Source organism: Polypterus senegalus, chromosome 17 (genome assembly GCF_016835505.1).
Source record: "Polypterus senegalus isolate Bchr_013 chromosome 17, ASM1683550v1, whole genome shotgun sequence".
NCBI classification, from domain to species: Eukaryota; Metazoa; Chordata; class Cladistia; order Polypteriformes; family Polypteridae; genus Polypterus; species Polypterus senegalus.
In genome coordinates, this window is record NC_053170.1 from 60,774,260 (window position 1) to 60,794,452 (window position 20,193).

At 38.7% G+C, this 20,193-nt stretch overlaps 1 protein-coding gene across 1 annotated transcript in view; it reads right to left on the reverse strand.

Moving 5' to 3' along the window:
• The window catches only part of aspscr1 (ASPSCR1 tether for SLC2A4, UBX domain containing), a 796,571-nt gene that overhangs the window by 311,828 nt on the left and 464,550 nt on the right, over positions 1–20,193 (reverse strand). Inside the window, exon 12 of the mRNA XM_039739373.1 lies at positions 13,540–13,602. Coding sequence (XP_039595307.1) covers positions 13,540–13,602 — 63 coding nt within the window. The remainder of the gene's footprint in view (positions 1–13,539; positions 13,603–20,193) is intronic.

Consider the following 20,193-nt stretch of genomic DNA (forward strand, 5'->3'; position numbering starts at 1 on the left):
AGCAGTTGTTCAAAGCTGATTCTCCAGCTAGGACATTGGATATCTCTGGGTTCACGGTTCTTGAGGCTGATCCTCTAATTAGCTGTGAACCACCCAATCTCACTGAGATTGCACAGGTGGTGAACCAGCTGAGGGGAGGAAAGGCTGCAGGGATCTGTGGTGTCTGGCGTGAACTTCAACAGGCTGGTGGTAAAGCTGTCCTCCTGGCATTGTAAGCAATCTTTGCTTCCATTTGGGAGACTGGCATCATCCCAACTGACTGGAAAAGGGGACTGGTCGCCCCTATCTGGAAAGGGAAGGCTGATCGCCTGGATTGCAGCAACTACAGGGGGATAACACTGCCCTCAGTGCCAGGTAAGGTCCTTGCTTCAGTTGTCCTCAATAGGGTCTGTGATCGTTTGCTCACCTACCAGTGACCGGAAAAGTCTGGTTTTACGCCTAAGAAGTCCACCATTGACCATATCCTGCAACTGAGGGTTCTCGTGGAGTACAAATGCGAATATCGGCAGAGTTTCTTTGCAGCCTTTGGTGATTTTCGTAAAGCGTTTGACTCAGTTGATCAAGCTGCCCTGTGGGACATCCTGAAGGTTCGCGGGATCCCCTCAAGGTTGCTGGATATCATGGCCGGCCTGTAAACTGGTACTGTAAGTGCTGTGCAGAGCGTAGACAGAACCTCTGTTTTTCCCAGTTGATTTTGGGGTTTGTCAGGGGTGTGTTCTTGTTCCTATTCCGTTCAATGCTTGTATAGACTGGGTGTTGGTCAAGGTCATGGGGTTCAGAGACTGTGGGGCATCTGTTGGTGAAGAAATATTCACGGATCTTGACTTTGCTGACAAGGCTGTGATCTTTGTGGAGTCCATGGAGGCTCTGATCAGGGCGCTCAAGAGACTGAGTGAGGAGTCTGAGTGTCAGAGCTTGCGAGTGTTCTGGATAAAAACCAAGATCCAGGCCTTTAATGACCTCTTGGGCACAGCCATCAGCAGTGTGTCTGTTTGCGGAGAAAGTGTCAACCTCGTCGAGAGGTTTACTTACCTTGGCAGTGACATTTATGTCTCTGGTGACTCTTCCTATGAAGTCAGTAGACGGATTGGGAGAGCATGGGGGGTCATGAGGTCACTGGAAAGGGGTGTGTGGCGCTCCGATATCTATGCAAAAGGACGAAGGTCCAAGTCTTTAGAGTCCTGGTGCTTCCTGTCTTGTTATATGGTTGCAAGACATGGATGCTATCAGTGACCCGAGACGAAGACTGGACTCCTTTGGTACTGTGTCTCTCCAGAAAATCCTTGGGTACCATTGGTTTGACTTTGTGTCGAATGAATGGATGCTCAAAGAGTCCCGAATAAGGCACATTACCTGCATTGTGAGGGAGCGTCAGTTACGGCACTACGGCCATGTGGCGCGTTTCCCTGAGCGTGATCCGGCTAAAAAGATCCTCATTGTTGGGGACCCGAGTGGCTGGACCAGGCCAAGGGGTCGCCCACATAATACCTGGCTGCAGCAGATAGAGGGTCATTTCCGGAGGGTGGGACTGGACCGTGTATCTGCCTGGGGGGTTGCCAACCGAGATCCCGAGTTGTTTCGTCGTGTAGTGGTTGCAGCAACACACTTGCCTGCTGTTTGTCCTTCTTTGAGGTTAACTTTACTTTTCCCTGTCTGTTCTTCTAACTTTGCACCGCATTTATAAGTTCCTTACTTTGAAGTTCTTCACTCACACTGTTTGAATTCTTTTGTATTAATGAACCCTTACACTATTGCCCTCTTAATTGGTTTACTTTCATGTCTAGTAAGAACTGTTCTATCCTGTAAACTTTTTACCCACTTTTTTCTTCTTACTAAGAAAACTTGCTTACTCAATATCCGCCACTAGTTATTCACTTATTCTCTAGTCTGTTTCTGCAGCCTCTTGTGCCTGATTGGCGCTTCCTAGCTAGATGCCTTTCTAAGTACAGTTGAACCTCTCTCTCTTAAATACTTTCAAGCTAATGGCAAACCTATACTTAAAATTCTTATTTATGAATGCATGTGATCTAATTTTCCACTATAGTAGACATATGAATGTACAAGTGCTATATCGTGTTTTATTCTTTCCACTAAGGAATCACCGTTAATTTTAACTATCTGCTGCCACAACATAGGTTTATTTGCTTACACACTTGCCTGTTTCAGCTATTACTTACTGCCTTGCCAGCACTACCTTTAAATCAAGCAACAGGAATAAGTACAAGTAACATGTAGTTTTTCAAAATATTTCCCAAAATCTGAGGAACTTTTTTTTTGTTTTTACCCACAGAGGAGCAAAAGTAGTGTTTATTTACACAAATACACAGAATAATTTGTTAGCTGAAAGTAATGTGTTACGTGACCAGTCTAGTCTGTCATTGATGTAAACCCCCAAATATTTGTAGCACTACACCAACTCCACATCCATTCCCTGAATGGTAATTGGACACAGAGACTCTTTGATGTGGCAAAAGTCAAACAGCTAGAATTACCTAGGTATACATTAGTACCTTTAACAAATCAAACTACACACCACTACATTTAAAGTGTGGCCCTCAAAGTTATTTCTGCTTCTTGCAAAGTTTAATCTAATTAAGAAATGCAATATTTTAAACTTGCATGAAAAACGTCTTGGTAAGATAGCTATTGGGGCATTGAACATTTTGATTAGGCTATTTTTCTGTTATAACATCTACTTTCCATTACTAATGTTGTCCCATTACAAAGAAATCAGAAAAATGTAAAGTTCGGATTGATATTCATAACCATGAATTTCATCAAGCAAGTTTCAGAATAGAATGACATCTTATTTCATCATTTCAGAATACTTTTTCTGCTGAGTGCCGTGGTGGTAGCAGGCCAATTACGTCAGCCCAGTCTTTCCTGTCCCTAGCCACTAATTTTATTTCTTCCTAGGGTATTACCAGGCATTCCCAAGACAGTTGAGAGATAAATTCCTCTAGCATGTCCTGAGTTTGCCACAGGTTCTTTACCCTGTGGAAGCCCCAGGGGACATCCTTATGACATGCTAAAAGCACCTCAACTAACTTACTAACTTTCTGCCCCACAGGCATAAATAAGGCTTAGGGTAGAAAGAAACCAGTAAATGCTACCAGTCACAAACACAAGCAGAACACAAAATGGAGTCTTATCCAGAAAACAAACTGGTGAAAAAACAAAGTATGTAAGAACACAGTCTTCATTAGTGTTAAATGGGGTCCTAAATATGGTGAGTAGGTAACACATTCTTCTGTGCTATCCTTAAAACAAGATACAGTGTCTGTCTCATATTTGTTAGATATTCTGATGGCCGCTTAACATACAATATCTTAAATACTAGGCAACTATATTAAAAGGAAAACTTTTATTCTAAGAAATCATTCAAGCTGAATGATAAGGGAAGTAACTGTATTGCACAGGTTTGATCTTTTTCACTTATTCTAATGTCAAGAAAGTCGGGTGGGTGGAGTGGACAATAATGTTATAATCAAATAAATCAACAGGACATCCCATTCACTAACAAGATTTAAAGGGCATAAATAGTGACATGTATCTAGAATGTTTTTCTAGCTGTTTAATAAACGCTTAAATCTATTAGGAGTAAAGCTCTTGATTTACAAGGAAGAAAAAAAATAAACTCCTTCATTCATTCAGTTTCCTCCGCTTATTTTAAGACTAAATCACAGTATCTTACAATTATTTACCTTTGCCAAGATCAAAGAGGACTCTAAAAAGCAAGTAACCAGCAATCTGAACCATTTAATCAGTTGCCAAGATTGCTCAATGCAAGACAGATAATTGATTAACCTAGTTAAATCTTTCCTCCATCCTAAATTATTATGACTGTCCTTGGGTGAGCAAGTTAAAATTCATTTTCCTTTCCTAAAATCCACACAAAATCCCTTGAGCAACACAGTCATATGCCTTCTCTAAGCCACCACAATACATACACATTGACTGGAAGTACTTCCACGCCCTCTCCAGTATCCTCATGAGAGTGCACATCTAGTCAATTGTTCCACAGGCTGGATTGAATCCACATTTTTCCTCCTAGATATGGAATTCCACAACTCAGTGGAGTTCCTTTTCGGTACCTTGCCATAAAATTTTCCAAGAAGGCTAAGGAGTGCAATTCCATGATAGTTCAAACATATCCTCCAATTCCCTCCGTTTAAAAATGGGAACTACCATGATGGTCTGCCATTTGCGTACTGTTCCTGACAACCACACAACATTGAAAAGGCATGTCAGCCATGATAGCCCAACAATGTCCATACCCTTCAGCACATGGATGTACTGATGGATCTCATCTACCCCCAAGGCCTCGACACTGTGGAGTTGCTTAAATACCTCAGTGACCTTTCTCAGGGAAATGGGCATTGATCTTCCAACAGTTTCCAGCTCAGCTGAGGGCATGTCCATCCTGGACATGGAGCTCCTCCCAGTGTTAGTTCCACCGCTACCCAAATCCTCAGTCCAGATCAGCATTTCTCCATCCTTACTGAGAACAGCCTTCCCCTTCTAAGTCGTTTGATGGTTTGTCAGAACCTCTTTGAGCCCGATTAATGGTGGTTTTTCCATGGTCTCTCTAAACTCCTCCCAAACCCAGGTTTTGCCTCCCTTACAGCCAAGGCTATAGCCTGCTGGTACTCTTTTGCTGCTTCAAGAGTTTCCAGTGCTAACTATACACTTCTTTAGTCTGAAGGCATCCCAGACCCCTGGTGTCCACCATTGAGTCCCCGAGTTGCCACTTTGAGAGGCACCTATGGTCTTCAGGCCACAGCTTCCACAATGGCAGCTTTGAATAAGGTCCATTTATACTCTGTGTCTCCAGCCTCCTCCAGGAAGCTGGGACTAGCTTCAAAGCAAGTAGTGAGGATAGACTGGGAATGTCTGGGAAGGCCCCTGCCCAAAAGACTTCAACTTTTCCCTCTGATTAAAAGAAACTCACTCCATAAATATAGCAAGATAGTGACTGAAAGAGTATGTCACAACTAACATTTTAAGGACAACTGCAAAGCATTTTCAACAAAAGTTGCAAGAAACAGACACAAAAAAATTAAACAGTTTCCAACCTCATTTCCCACATTATATGAGATTGAACAATGCTTTGATTTACAATTACTTTTATGGAAGTCATATAGTACTTGATGAAAACAGTATGTAGTATAATAAGTTTGTCTGCCACCGCCGCACAAAATACTTTCATTTGTGGCTCTCTGATACAAATTACAAAACACTTGTCAGCACTTATGTAGGTACCAGCAACCTCTAATTTTTTCTGATCAAGAGAAAATGACACTAAATACTGAATAGATGGTATTCTTATATGAAAAAATAATCACCAAAATTTTTAACTTGATTTAGAATTAGTCTCAGGTCTTATAAAAATTGAGTTTGTCTAAGCACTTGTATATAATACAGTGGTACCTTGGTATACGTCTGCTTTGGAATAAGTCCAACTTGGTATACGTCCTGTTTGGACACGAAAAATTTTGCTTGGTATACGACCTTTGTTTAGAATACGACTCACCGGGCTTCTTCTTGTTTTTTTTTATTTTTTATTTTTAAAGAATGCTTCCTGCTCTATTTTAACTTCGTTGTAAAAAGAAGACTTTTTTCTATTGTTTTAACACTAGAATTACCAGAGCCTACGAAAAAACTCGTAATTCCGTCCCACCTTAAACTGCTTCTTAAATCTCTTCACACCTCTCCGCCAGCGCCCTTTGTCTTCTAAATGTGCTGATAAAGAGAAGCTTGGAGCAGCCGGCTATTCCATCCCCCCACCAATTTAGAACGTGCACGAACTTCTCTCAGCTCATGCCTTGATTGAGTATCTGGGACTGAAGTGGAGTTTTAGAGTGGAAATAATAGATCGTTGTTTGGAACACACGCATTTCATGTCTGTTCCGTTTCTACAGTAATCTGTGTCAACACATTGTTAAAACAGAAACTTTTTTTATATTCTAGTAGTAGATGACAAAATGTAGGCATAAACTATATAATGTATGAAGTTTGAAGTCCAAATAGCAAAGAAACATTTTCACAAGAATAACACAATTGCACTTTTATTCAAAAATATAACTGCAGAAACAAAAAGCCGCCTTAACTTGCGACATTGACAGCGGTTTATTGTAACTACCTCCGTGGTTCAATACAATCACTTCCCGCTTGGGAATCAAAAGGTCATGAGTTCGATCCTGCGCCTCTCCTTTTTGAGAAGTAAACTGCTATTAGTCTTACAATGTTAGAATAAAAGCATACATTTAATTTCAGTCTGTAACATCCAGTGCAATTTATGATCCTTGTAAAGGTTAGCTTTTTTTTTTTTAATTCACTTTTCATTCTCTCAGTTGCGTTCAGAATCAATCCATACAACCCCATCTGACACGGCTGTTTTCACTAAAGACGCGCTATAGCTCTGCAGTGTACCACAATGCATACTAACGCCGCCCCCAAACACGACCCACCAACCGGGTTCTGACACACAAACGCTGGCGAAACTGCCTTCTTCGTATCTCACCGTCACTTGCTTTTCTTTTTATTCAGTTTTATTGAGTGTTCCTGCCAGTCCCCGCATGTTGCTGTATGCTGTTTCTTTTGTACTCCAGGACATGCAGAGGAAAGAATGGTAAAGAGCAGTAACTTCGGCGCTATATGCAATAATCAGACACTCCCAATCTGCCTGTGTCGTTCAAACACAGGAACACATGTTGGTGTAAAAGTATAACAAAAGTGCACTTTTTCCATCGCCTTTTCCTGTAAGAAGCAATGCACACACTTCTCTCTATGCTGTGGTTTCTATTACACACCTGAAAGAAAGAGACAATACATGTGAAAATATCATCGCACTAATGCAATATTATTTGAAAACGAACAGCGTCAGATCGGGTGTGAATTTATGCAGGAACTGGAAATTCTCTGATGCGGGACCTTCCCCCAGGGAAGAAAGTACAGTGTCAGGTGCTCATTCAGTGTAATAGGAACCATAGCACAGTGAGGTGTGTGCACGGCAACAAGTACACGTGTCGTGAATGTAGGAAGGACGGTCCTTGGGTGTGTGGGAACTGTTAATATTTGAATGTGATTATTTTATATAGCACGGAATGAAAATCAGCACTTCTTAGCATTGCACCATGCAAGCTGTCGTATCAATTGCCTACTGTAACTTGCTTTCTTTTTTCTTCGGTTATACAAGTAGTCTTGAATAAAAGTGCACTTGTTTTGTTTGCGAAATGAAGTGTCTGCGTGCACTTTTCGTGGCAACAGAAACAGAATACAGACGAGCTATAGCTCTGCAGTGTACCACGATGCATACTAACGGCCACCCCCCCAACCGGGTTCTGACACAAACGCTGGCGAAGCTGCCTTCTTCATATCTTACCGTCACTTGATTTTCTTTTTATTCAGTTTTATTGAGTGTTCCTGCCAGTCCCCGCATGTTGCTGTATTCTGTTTCTTTTGTACTCCAGGACATGCAGAGGAGAGAATGGTAAAGAGCAGTAACTTCAGCGCTATATGCAATCATCAGACACTCCGCATCTGCCCGTTGTTTTGTTATACTTTTCAATACTTTTTATACTGCTCAAACGGGCATGCTCAAAAAATACACTTGTAATGCCATGAAAACTGCATGCAGACACTTCATTTCGCAAACAAAACAAGTGCACTTTTATTCAAGACTACCTGTATAACCGAAGAAAAAAGACAGCAAGTTACAGTAGGCGATTGATACGACAGCTTGCATGGTGCAATGCTAAGAAGTGCGGATTTTCATTCCGTGCTATATAAAATCATCACATTCAAATATTAACAGTTCCTACATACCCAAGGACCGTCCTTCCTACATTCACGACACGTGTACTTGTTGCCGTGCACACACCTCTCTGTGCTATGGTTCCTATTACACTGAATGAGCACCTGACACTGTACTTTCTTCTCTGGGGGAAGGTCCCGCATCAAAGAATTTCCAGTTCCTGCATAAATTCACACCCGATCTGACGCTGTTCGTTTTCAAATAATATTGGATTAGTGCGATGATATTTTCACATGTATTGTCTCTTTCTTTCAGGTGTGTAATAGAAACCACAGCATAGAGAGAAGTGTGTACATTGCTTCTTACAGGAAAAGGCGATGGAAAAAGTGCACTTGAATAAAAGTGCACTTTTGTTATACTTTAACACCAACATGTGTTCCTGTGTTTGAACGACACAGGCAGATTGGGAGTGTCTGATTATTGCATATAGCGCCGAAGTTACTGCTCTTTACCATTCTTTCCTCTGCATGTCCTGGAGTACAAAAGAAACAGCATACAGCAACATGCGGGGACTGGCAGGAACACTCAATAAAACTGAATAAAAAGAAAATCAAGTGACGGTGAGATACGAAGAAGGCAGCTTCGCCAGCGTTTGTGTGTCAGAACCGGTGGGGCGTTAATATGCATCGTGGTACACTGCAGAGCTATAGCGCGTCTTTAGTGAAAACAGCCGTGTCAGATGGGGTTGTATGGATTGATTCTGAATGCGACTGAGAGAATGAAAAGTGAATTAAAAAAAAAAAAAAGCTAACCTTCACAAGGATCATAAATTGCACCGGCTGTTACAGACTGAAATCAAATGTATGCTTTTATTCTAAAACAGTAAGACTAAGAGCAGTTTACTTCTCAAAACGGAATAGTGCAGAATCAAACTCGCGACCTTTTGATTCCAAGGTGAGAACTGATTCTATTACACCACGGAGGAAGTTATAATAACCTGCTGTCAATGTCGCATGTTAAGGCGGCTTTTTGTTTTTGCAGTTATATTTTTGAATAAAAGCGCAATTGCTGTGTTATATTTGAACCTTTTATGAAAATGTTTCTTTGCTATTTGGACTTCAGGCTTCATACATTATATAGTTTATGCCTACATTTTGTCATCTACTACTAGAATATAAAAAAAGTTTCTGTTTTAACAATGTGTGTACACAGATTACTGTAGAAACGGAACAGACATGAAATGTGTGTGTTCCAAATAACGATCTATTATTTCCACTCTAAAACTCCACTTCACTCCCAGATACTCAATCAAGGCATGAGCTGAGAGAAGTTCGTGCACGTTCTAAATTGGTGGGGGGATAGAATAGTCGGCTGCTCCTAGCTTCTCTTTATCAGCACATTTAGAAGATAAAGGACGCTGGCGGAGAGGTGTGAAGAGATTTAAGAAGCAATTTAAGGTGGGACGGAATTACGAGTTTTTTCGTAGGCTCTGGTAATTCTAGTGTTGAACTGAAAAGGCTCAGCTCTTTAAATCATTCCTCATAATAATCCCTTGAAATCAGCCTACTTGCTATGCCTTTTTTGTTGCTCAGAGACCAAAACTGCACATAGCACTCCAGGTGAGGACCAGTGTGGTATAAAGCTTGATCATAGCCTCCTTTGACTTGTATTCTACACATCCTGTTATATAACCTAACACTCAGCTTTCATAGTGTCCTTAGCTTTACATTTTTTCTCAAAAAAAAACATGCAAAAAGCATTGTTATTATCCTTAAAAAATCCTTCCAATAATTTAACTGTGATGCACGTTAAGCATATTGGACTATAGTTATTTGAATATGATCGCCCTTTTTAAATAATGGGGTAATATCTGCCATTTCCTAGTACTTCAGAATTTCCTCGGTGCACAGTGACTTCCTAAAAAGTTGCATCAAAGTTTTATATATGTATTCACTAACCTCCTTATGTACCCAAGGATAAATATTATCTGGTCCAGGTGATTTGTTTGATTTCAGCCTATTTAACCTAGGCAGTATTTATCCGTCTCCAATTTTTAAATCTCACAGTAACTCCTTCACAGTTCCTGCTACTATTGGGAGGTTATGTACTTCTTCACGTGTAAACACTTTAGAAAATGCAATTTTAGATCATTCACATTTGATCTAATACTGTCTGAATATTTTAAGTCCCCTTTACTATTCTTAATGCACTTCACCTTCTCCTTTGACTGTTCTTTTTTTACTAAAATACTATAAGAATCTCTTTCGGTCATCTTTTGTCTTATCTGCAATATTCCTCTGTGATTGTCTTTTTAGCTTCTCTAATATCCTTCTTAATGGTTGCCCTCATGCTCTCATATGCCCTATAATTCACACTAGAGTTTTCAGCCTTTTTTTTTTTACCATGTACAACTCTTTTTATACCTCCTTATTAAACAACTGTAGAGTTTTGTGTTTTTTTTTTTTTAATTTCCTACTAATTCTAAATTTAGGTATGTACCTATTCTGCATTATATTAAAAACATTTTTCAACCTGTTCCACTACTCCTCAACTGTGTCCACACTTAAAAGCTTATTCCCGGTTATCCCTTTTAGACTTTACCACATCTATTCAAAATTTGTTTTACCAAAGTTGTACTCAACAGTTTTAGGCTTTGCATCTGTGAAAACACTAAGACCTTATTAAATAATATTTCATTAGTGTGACAATGTTTTCTGATTGGTACAATTCAGGTCACAAAATTATTTCTTCAAAATGTCATATATATTTGTTTCTTTCTTTTTTGCCTGGTGCTGTATTGACATTGTGCACCAGAAGGCGTGAGCTTATTCTGTGTGAGCAGGAGCACGCAGGTGGCTGGTTGCTTGTGCCATATACTCTATGCATATCCTGGAGTACAAAAGAAACAGCACCGTGCACCAAAATGTAGAGACTGCATGGGCAAGATGGGGAAAGGAAAAAAAAAAAAACGGGGTCACTGATTACAAGGCAAGAAGGCATGCAAATGAATATGAATAATGCTGCATCAGTGCCACAATATTTTCCGAAATGTACTATACAGGTCATAAAATGAGTTACAGTGATCCCTCGCTATATCGCGCTTCGACTTTCGCTGCTTCACTCCATCGCGGATTTTAAATGTAAGCATATCTAAATATATATCACGGATTTTTCGCTGGTTCGCGGATTTCTACGGACAATGGGTCTTTTAATTTAAAGTACATGCTTCCTCAGTTTGTTTGCCCAGTTGATTTCATACAAGGGACGCTATTGGCAGATGGCTTAGAAGCTACCTAATCAGAGCATGTATTACGTATTAACTAAAACTCCTCAATGATATACGATGTGCTTCCCGAGCGGTGCTTGATTGTTTGCTTTTCTCGGTCTTTCTCACTCTCTTTGACATGCTCTGTGCCTGACGGAGAGGGTGTGAGCGAAGGGGCTGTTTGCATAGAGGCTGTTTGCCTAGAAGATACGGACGCTACTCTAAAAAATGCTTAAAGACTAACTTCACATTGCTCCCTTCTTTGCAGCTGCTTTATCGCGGTGCGCATACTTAAACGCCCAACAGCACGTATTGATTTTTTGATTGTTTGCTTTTCTGTTACGCTCTCTCTCTCTCTCTGACATTCTCTGCTCCTGACGGCACTCCTCTGAAGAGAAGATATGTTTGCATTCTTTTAATTGTGAGAAAGAACTGCCATCTCTGTCTTGTCATGGAGCACAGTTTAAACTTTTGACTAAAGGGTGTTATTTCATGTCTAGAGGGCTCTAACAATGTTAACAGTGTGGGAGAGTTTAAAAGGGCTTAAGATATATAAAAAATAACCATACAAAAATATGGTTTCTACTTCACAGATTTTCATCTATCTTCGATCAAGGAGGGATTACTGTATTCCAAATATCATATATACCAATGTCTCTGTATTTTTTTGTAAGTGCTGCTTTGACATCATGGACCATAAGGTGCATACTAATTCAGTGTGAGCAGGAACACTCTATAAAACTGAATAAAAAAAATTCAAGTGATGGTAAGATACGAAGAAGGCAGATTCACCAGTAATTTTGTGTCAGCTTTTATCCCTCCAGATCAGAGAATTTCCAGATCCATTGTCTCAAAACACTACTCACATCTACAGTTATTCTCAGTTTCAGATGAAAAGTAACAGCGTCAGATCTGGGGCGGGGGTGAGTGCTGTATCATGATCGTGACTGAGAGAATAAAAGTGGAAAAAAAAACGTGAACTTTTACAAGTCCTATAAATTTACACCGGCTGTTACTGACACAAATCAAATGTATGTTTTTATTGTATAATATTAATAATAAGAGCAGCTCACTACTCAAATCGGTAAATTTGGGGGGGGGAGTTGGTTTCGAACTGACGACCTCTGGATTATAAGTCAGCAGTCCTAACCACTGCAGCACGGAAGCTGTCATACTGTACATGAACATGTGTTTATTTGATATTTGGCCATCAGCCATTACACATTATACAGTTCATGTCTATATTTTGTCATTTTATTACTAAAACATGAAAAGTTTCTGTTTTAATGATGTGTTTACATAGATTGTTTTAGACACAGAACATACATGAAATTATTTCCCCTTACAATTCTAGGTACCTCACTCCCAGATAATCAATCAAGGCAGGAACTGGGAGAACTTCTTGCCCGTTCTGTGGCGGTGGGGGTGATGGTATAGCAGGCTGCTTGCTGCTTGGGCTTATCGACACATTTAAAAGACAAAAGAGGCAGATGGAGAGGTGCAAAGGGATTTAAGGTGGGCCGGATTTACGATTTTTTTCTTAGGCTCTGGTAATTCTAGTGTTAAGATGGACCCATTGGTATTTCTAGCCCATTCCTGTTGTGGCCAGGAAGCACTTCCAGGTTAAGCACAACTTTGATGTGATAGTGGAGCCTCTTCTCAGCAGCTCCCTTCAGCAACACCCAATGTCCACACCAGGGCTGTTCACTATAACTCTCATGCAAATCTTTGGGTGTCCATATGAGATCTCCACCAGAGGGATGTTGCAATCAGTGTACTACAGGAACACATGCTCCCATTATGATGGCCTCCTGGCCAGGTAAGTAACTGCCATCTATCCTGTAATATTTCTCCAAAAAACTTGAAAACCTCTGCAAAGATTGCTTAGGTATTATGCATTGCAGATCTGCTAAATGGGTGCAGAAGTAGGGAAAAACTGTTAAGGTAGTCATGTTATGGCAATCAAAAAACCATTTTCAAAATGGATCTTGAATTTATTCTAAATTCGGCTGTAATGGAATTGATAGGACAGAAATACATTTGAGAAAAACATGTATTAAATAATGCTCTATTTTACTTTATATTGAAACTAGCTGCCCCCTGAGGCTCTGTCCAAGTAATGGTGAAACAGGACAAACTTTAAAAATCAATTTAAAAAAAAAAATGTAATTCTGGCCAATCGGAAGGTAGGTGTGCTCCAACATCAAACATTCGCACAGTATCTGATTGTGTTCAGTTCTGACAGGAGAACATTCCCCGCGTTAGAAGAAAAGCATGTGGCCGTGATATCTCTGGCAATCAATAGCTACCCTATAAAACACATGTAGCTCTGATCACTCTCTAAAAAACGTCAAATGTTACTCCTTAACAATCTTTAGATGATAATGTCTGTTGAACAAACAGGTATCGCCAGCTAAGTGGAGGCAAGGTACACTCCAACACATAGTGAATGTTAGATTGACTCGAACAGAGGCTGGCGTGTGAGTGATATGTCAGAAGATATTTCATGCATACTTACATAAATAAAATGAGAGTCCTTGATTATTAAGATGCTCTTTAATAAATTCCTCAAGAGCTCCAACTGCAAAAAAAGCATATTTAATTATTTCAACTACAATAAGATATTGAAGATTGTAAGTTGAAAAATTAACCAAGAAAACCCCAAACATCATTTATGTACAAATTTCTAAAACATTACATTTTAACAATTTCTTTTTTTAAACTAAAGACACAGTGATGTAAAAAAGAAGCCTCCACCCTCTCTTCCATTTTCTGATTTCAAATATTGGAAAATTATGTCACTAAATGTTTTCAAGTGTTCAGCCACAGCCATAATGTAGTATTAAATAAGGGCACCTCAGTGAACAAAATCACTTATGCATTTTTATCTTAATGCATTTATTTAGTAAACACATTTAATCAATACAAACTGGCACAAGTGAAAACGTGGGAGGCAAAATTAATATGGCAGATAAGAATTAAATATTAATATACATGAAAAAATCCAGCAATAAAACTTTTGGTTGCATTAAAAATATAGTGATTAATATTAGTGGTCACCAAAGCAAGCACAAACAACAAAATATTTAGGAGGGTGTATTACCTTCATAATTACATTAAACTGGTTATGACAACAAGCCACCTTTCTTTATCATGTGAGTTGTGTTTTTTCAATGTTTTATCAAGGATTAGAAGCAGCTTCAATAGGTGATTTTAATAAGATGTACGATAAAATCTTGTAAAAGGTTGATTCTGTAGGGTTTTTACAAGTGGCTAAAGGCTGCATTTACTTTACCATATGTTAGATCTACAGCTCAGAACACATTGAGAATCTACTATATGCCTGGATTTTTCTGCTGCTGATTCCAAATCCCTGCGGTGGGTTGGCACCCTGCCCAGGATTGGTTCCTGCCTTGTGCCCTGTGTTAGGCTGGGATTGGCTCCAGCAGACCCCCGTGACCCTGTATTCGGATTCAGCGGGTTAGAAAATGGATGGATGGATGGATGATTCCAAATCCTGATAGCTGATTCAGTCACACCGCAGTATCTTTTTGCAGTTCTAACACTGAGTAAAGAGTTGTGTATTGACATGATTTTATATGTGATGTCTAGTATATTTCATATTATGTTTTTATTAATAATAATTGTTGAGACGTTTAGGAGCAATCCATAATCATCCAGATGTACCCTGACAAGCTTGACTCTAGTCTGGCACTGTAAAGAGTCATGAGAGGTACAGCCCCGCCTGTGATAATGGGGAAGTGCCAGTGAAATACCACTGCTCCTATAGGTTTTTCACTCACCCAGTGAGGCAGGAGAGGGAGCACCATGGGGCTTTCACTTCTGGCGTCAAGTAATCAAGCCATCTTCGGGTGCAACCTGCTCTGGAGACAAAGGGCAGGTGGGGAATTTTACACCTATCACACCGTAATGCAAGTGTCCTAAGGCAAACATCAGGGAGACCAGAAACCTCCCATGGAGCAGAAGGGCAAAAGCTCACTTGATCTTGGTTTTCGGTATGAATACAGATTGTAAAAATAGGATATCACTATCCTTCTGGGCTATTGGGTTTTAAACAGGAGGGGTCAGAAAAAAAGAGTCTTTTCTTTTCAACATTTTAGGGAAATTACTACTATGACCGGTTACTAAAACTAGGTTTAAACCGACTTACTGCTCAAAAGCAAAGTTTTTTTTTTTTTTTAAACAATATCTTTATTATTTAACTATGTTTAGTTGTAACACTGTTGACATAATTTTCTATACCTAGTAACATAATGTTACAGTGACTGCACTCCACAAAATAGTGGCACTCACTATAAACAAACACACAAAATGCCATTTGTCATGTTCCTAAAAATATATAAGTAAATTTAGAGGAAACATTCATAGATAAAGTACTTAATACTTTCAGGATGGGGACATTTAACATGGGAAACTGAAGAGCTTGCATACGAATTTACAAAAGCTACTTACTGCTTTTTTTTAAACAAATGAAACAGTGTTTTTGTAACCTTTTTCATTTGTTAAATTAATGTGGTACAAACATTTTGCTTTTATTACTTTATTCTTATTTAATTAGATGGAATTTGGTTCCTCCTTCAAAACAATACAGTAGTAAACTGTACTACATATACTTGGTCATTCACTTCCAGCATTTTGTAAATGGTTTTTAAAAGTGTGTCCATTGGACAGATTGCAAAAAAAAAAAAAATGGAGATTTACTTCACCTCCTAGTACTAAAGATTGTCTACATCAAAAGTATGTGTGATGTGCGAGTTAAGAAAGAAACCATGTAATTTCATTATGTAATAGGATTAACTTCAGGTTTCTCTATCACTTTTCTGATGGCTCAGAAGAGTTAAGAACAGTAAATGTCTATAATAAAAATGTAATAATATGGATATACATTATTATTTCATTTAGCTAAGAAGAATGGTTTTACAATGTAAAAATGTGCTTTTTATCTATACTAATAAAAGGCAAAGCCCGCCCTCACTCACTCACTGACTCATCACTAATTCTCCAACTTCCCGTGTAGGTAGAAGGCTGAAATTTGGCAGGCTCATTCCTTACAGCTTACTTACAAAAGTTGGACAGGTTTCATTTCGAAATTCTACGCCTAATGGTCATAACTGGAAGGTATTTTTCTCTATTAACTGTAATGGAGTAGAGCTGCAAAGGCGTAGGGGCGGAGTTTAGTGTGACATCATCACGCCTCCACGTAATCCGTGAACTGACTGTCAACGCAGTACGTAGAAAACCAGGAAGACCTACAAAAAGCGCTTAAGAAAACATGCATTATATAATTGAGAAGGCAGCGAAACAATAAGAAGCGAGCGAGTGGCATATACTACCATATTCATGACTGATGCTACCTCGGAAAGAAAGCAAGGTGTAAACCTAAACTTTAAATTAAGTTCATAGACAGGCTACCGCTGGCGTTTCACATGCCCACAGGTAATGCGGGATACAAGTGTAATGAGAGGACGCAGGATATAAACGAGAGTTTTGATCACTTTTTAACTAAGTTAAAATTGTAGGTGAAGGGGTGTGCTTATGCAAATTCCGAGACTGTGTTTGTGGGGGATTGACAGTTAAAGGCGGGTGGGGAGTCACGTCATCATCTCCCCTCCCATTTACCTCAAGTTAATATACACGCTGTCTCTAGAGTTTCAACACACTGAATCCTCCAGGCACTACTTACAAAAGGTCACATTGACAAGCGTGTTACGCTATTTTTAAAATCTTTCCTTTTCTTAGCACAAGCACAGCTGAGAAGCTTCGATGCATGTGCTCCATAACGTTGAAAAATAATGCATTTAATCACACTTTGCATTACAAGCAAAGGGAGCTTTTGTCAATGCATGATTTCCTGGTACACGATTACATTGATCAGCGCATCCCGATTCATTTTACCCTCGCACCACCTTAGTTTGAGAAGAAGTATGAAAAATATGAGGTTAACACAGAAAAACAGATCACCAATTCAAGCTTTATGAATAATCGATTAAGCCATCAATAATTGTTTTGGTAAAGCCATCCTCCTTCCATTTTATAATTTTTCCGCCACTAGCCATGATTAAATGACGGTAAAAAGTAAGAGCAAGCGAGGGTGACTTATTTAGGCAGGAATATATATGATAGCAACACTCATGACAATGTCAATCATGTTACGTTATTATTAAAATGTTTCCTTTTCTTTTTCATGACTTCTTTAACACACTACTTCTCCGCTGCAAGGCGCGGGTATTTTGCTATATATATAATATATGAATGACCTCCAAAGAGCGCTGAGACTTTTGATATCATGAGCGTGTCTGCAAAAGGGTCTCCTGCCCAGCAAAAGTCGAGCAGCCAGCGCTGCGTGCATAGCTGTGCCGGCCTTTGAGACGCTGACTGCGCTTCTGCCTTAAGTCAAAGTGAGCACTTTTAATTTTTTTCATCCGCCCCCTGAGCTATAGCCCAGACAAGTGCAAACACGGGACCCCTTTTCTACACCACGGCAAAATAATATTAAGGCGATTCACACTTTCTTTTGCACGTATACGATTATCAGGTCCTCAGCTCGGATTATGAACACACGCATACGAGTGGAGGACTCACAGTGCCATCACAGCCGATTAATGGCGGGGCGTCTCACCAGTCTACACAAGACCCACACGACTGTCGCCAAAAGCGATCATAACGTCAGCGAACACATCTCTCTATACTATATAAAAGAAAAAGGCAACTTTCCTTTCTTTACACCTTTTTCCTTTTATCCCAAACCAAAGCCTTTCTCTCTTAACACGCAGAGGACACAAAAATAATTTTCTTTAATTGCGGTAAGGCACATTACCAGAGGCACAAATTTGAGCGTTCACATAGAAAATGTAATTTCTATACCACAGCCGTCGTGTAGCGCCTTTCAAAAGGGATCTACTACCGAGAGATGATCCATATACATTTTAGCTGCTGTTAGTTACTTACCTGTTTTGTTACACAGTCTTTAAAATGTAGTTTACCCGCAACCACTCCAGTAGTGCTCAATGTACCTGTACTTCTTAAAAGCGTTAATGTTTTACTGTTTAATAACTTATAGACTATATTTCATTATTTTTCCCTTGCACTCAGTGACCAAAGCTATACACACACATATAGACACATACAAACATACACACAAGTATATGTATATATATATATATATATATATATATATATACACACACACCCCTATCTAGATTATATATATATATACACACACACACACACACACACATACATACATACATACATACATACATATAATTTGTGTGTGTAGATATGTATATAGATATGTAGATATGAAGATATGTATGTGTATATATATGTATATTATATATATATGTATATATATGTATGTATGTATGTGTGTATATATATATGACAGCAGCAATCCAAGCTGTGAGAAAACAGTAAAAGGAGGCGTGTCAGGCGTGGTGGTACATTTTCTGATGCAGCTACCGAAAACAACTTTGTGACGCTGCCACCAAATACACAAAACAATTACTTTGACAATCATGTTACATTATTTTTAAAATGTTTCCTTTTCTTTTTCATAACTTCTTTAACACATGACATCGCTGCGAATCGCGGGTATTTTGCTATATATATATATATATCACAGCGACACTCATAACAGTGACAAAACAATTACATTGACAATCATGTTACGTTATTTTCAAAATGTTTCCTTTTCTTTCTCTTTCCTTCTTTAACACACTACTTCTCGCTGCCAAGCGCGGGTATTTTGCTATATATATATAGATAGATAGATAGATAGATAGATAGATAGAGGTATATATATATATATAGATAGATAGAGATATATATATATATATATATATATATAGATATATATATATATATATATATATAGATAGATATGAGAACAACATAGATAGATAGATATGAGAACAACACTCATATCAATGACAAAACAATTACATTAACAATCATGTTACGTTATTTTTAAAATTTTTCCTTTTCTTTTCGTACCTTCTTTAAAACACTACTTCTCCGCTGCGAAGCGCGGGTATTCTGCTAGTAACCTTATAATCCTTAAAAACCTAAAGGTAACCAGATGTGAACATACTGGAGTTGTAGCACTGCATTCAAAATTCTAAAGTTCAACATAAAAATTTGAATTATTCAAATGTGGGCTGCATAAACAAACACAAAATTTTTGACTAAAATATAGCAATAAAACTTATGTTCTGAATTTACAACTCTAAAGTTAAGAATACAGTGATACCTTGAGATACAAGTTTAATTAGTTCCGTGACAGAGCTCGTAAGTCAAAATTCTCGTATCTCAAATCCATTTTCCCCATTGAAATTAATTTAAATGAGATCAATTCGTAACAGCCCCCAAAAAACACCGCAAGTTTTTGTTAAATGTTTTCAACATAAGAAAAATGTATTTATAATGAAAAAATATTGTATAAAAACAAAATAAAACCTAATACATAAAAGAGAATCTAAAGAAATAAACAGATGATGGTGAAGTCAATTAGCGTATTGTAATGTTTTTCTTTCACTTCACTTTTGCTTAACTTAATTTTCTTCTCTAGTTTTTTTTTTTTTTATTTTTTGCCACACTTTCGTCACTTTCATTCGCAGGGTGTTTCAGTAGAAACCTGTCCAAGGAGCTTTGTTTAGTCATCCCCTTTAGAATATTTCTGAAATGAGTTAGGCAAGTGTCATTAAATAGCGCCGCTGCACGATTAGTTGTAACTTTTTCAGGGTGTTTTTTTTCTTTAAGGTTCGAAACTTTTTCCCACATTGCAAACACTTCCTTTACCTCACTTTAAGAGATAACCTCCTCCGCGATACTGATCTCCTGCAGAACTTCCATATGTTGCTGATGTAGTTCCTTCAACTCCTCTGTCATCAGTTCCTCGGAATGTGCGGCGACAAGCTCTTTGATGGCTCGTATTTTGAATTTTGGCTCATAACTCAAGGCAAAAAATCGACCTAGTGACGGCTCGTATCTCAAGGTACCACTGTAATTTTCAAGTTAAATTTGAAACAACTCTAAAGATAGGTAATAGTACTCTATAGGATATTCTCATTGTAAGAACTACATTGATTTTATAAGTGGTCACATCCGTACAAACATACTGTATGTAGGTGGTGGAAAGATTGCCAAATGT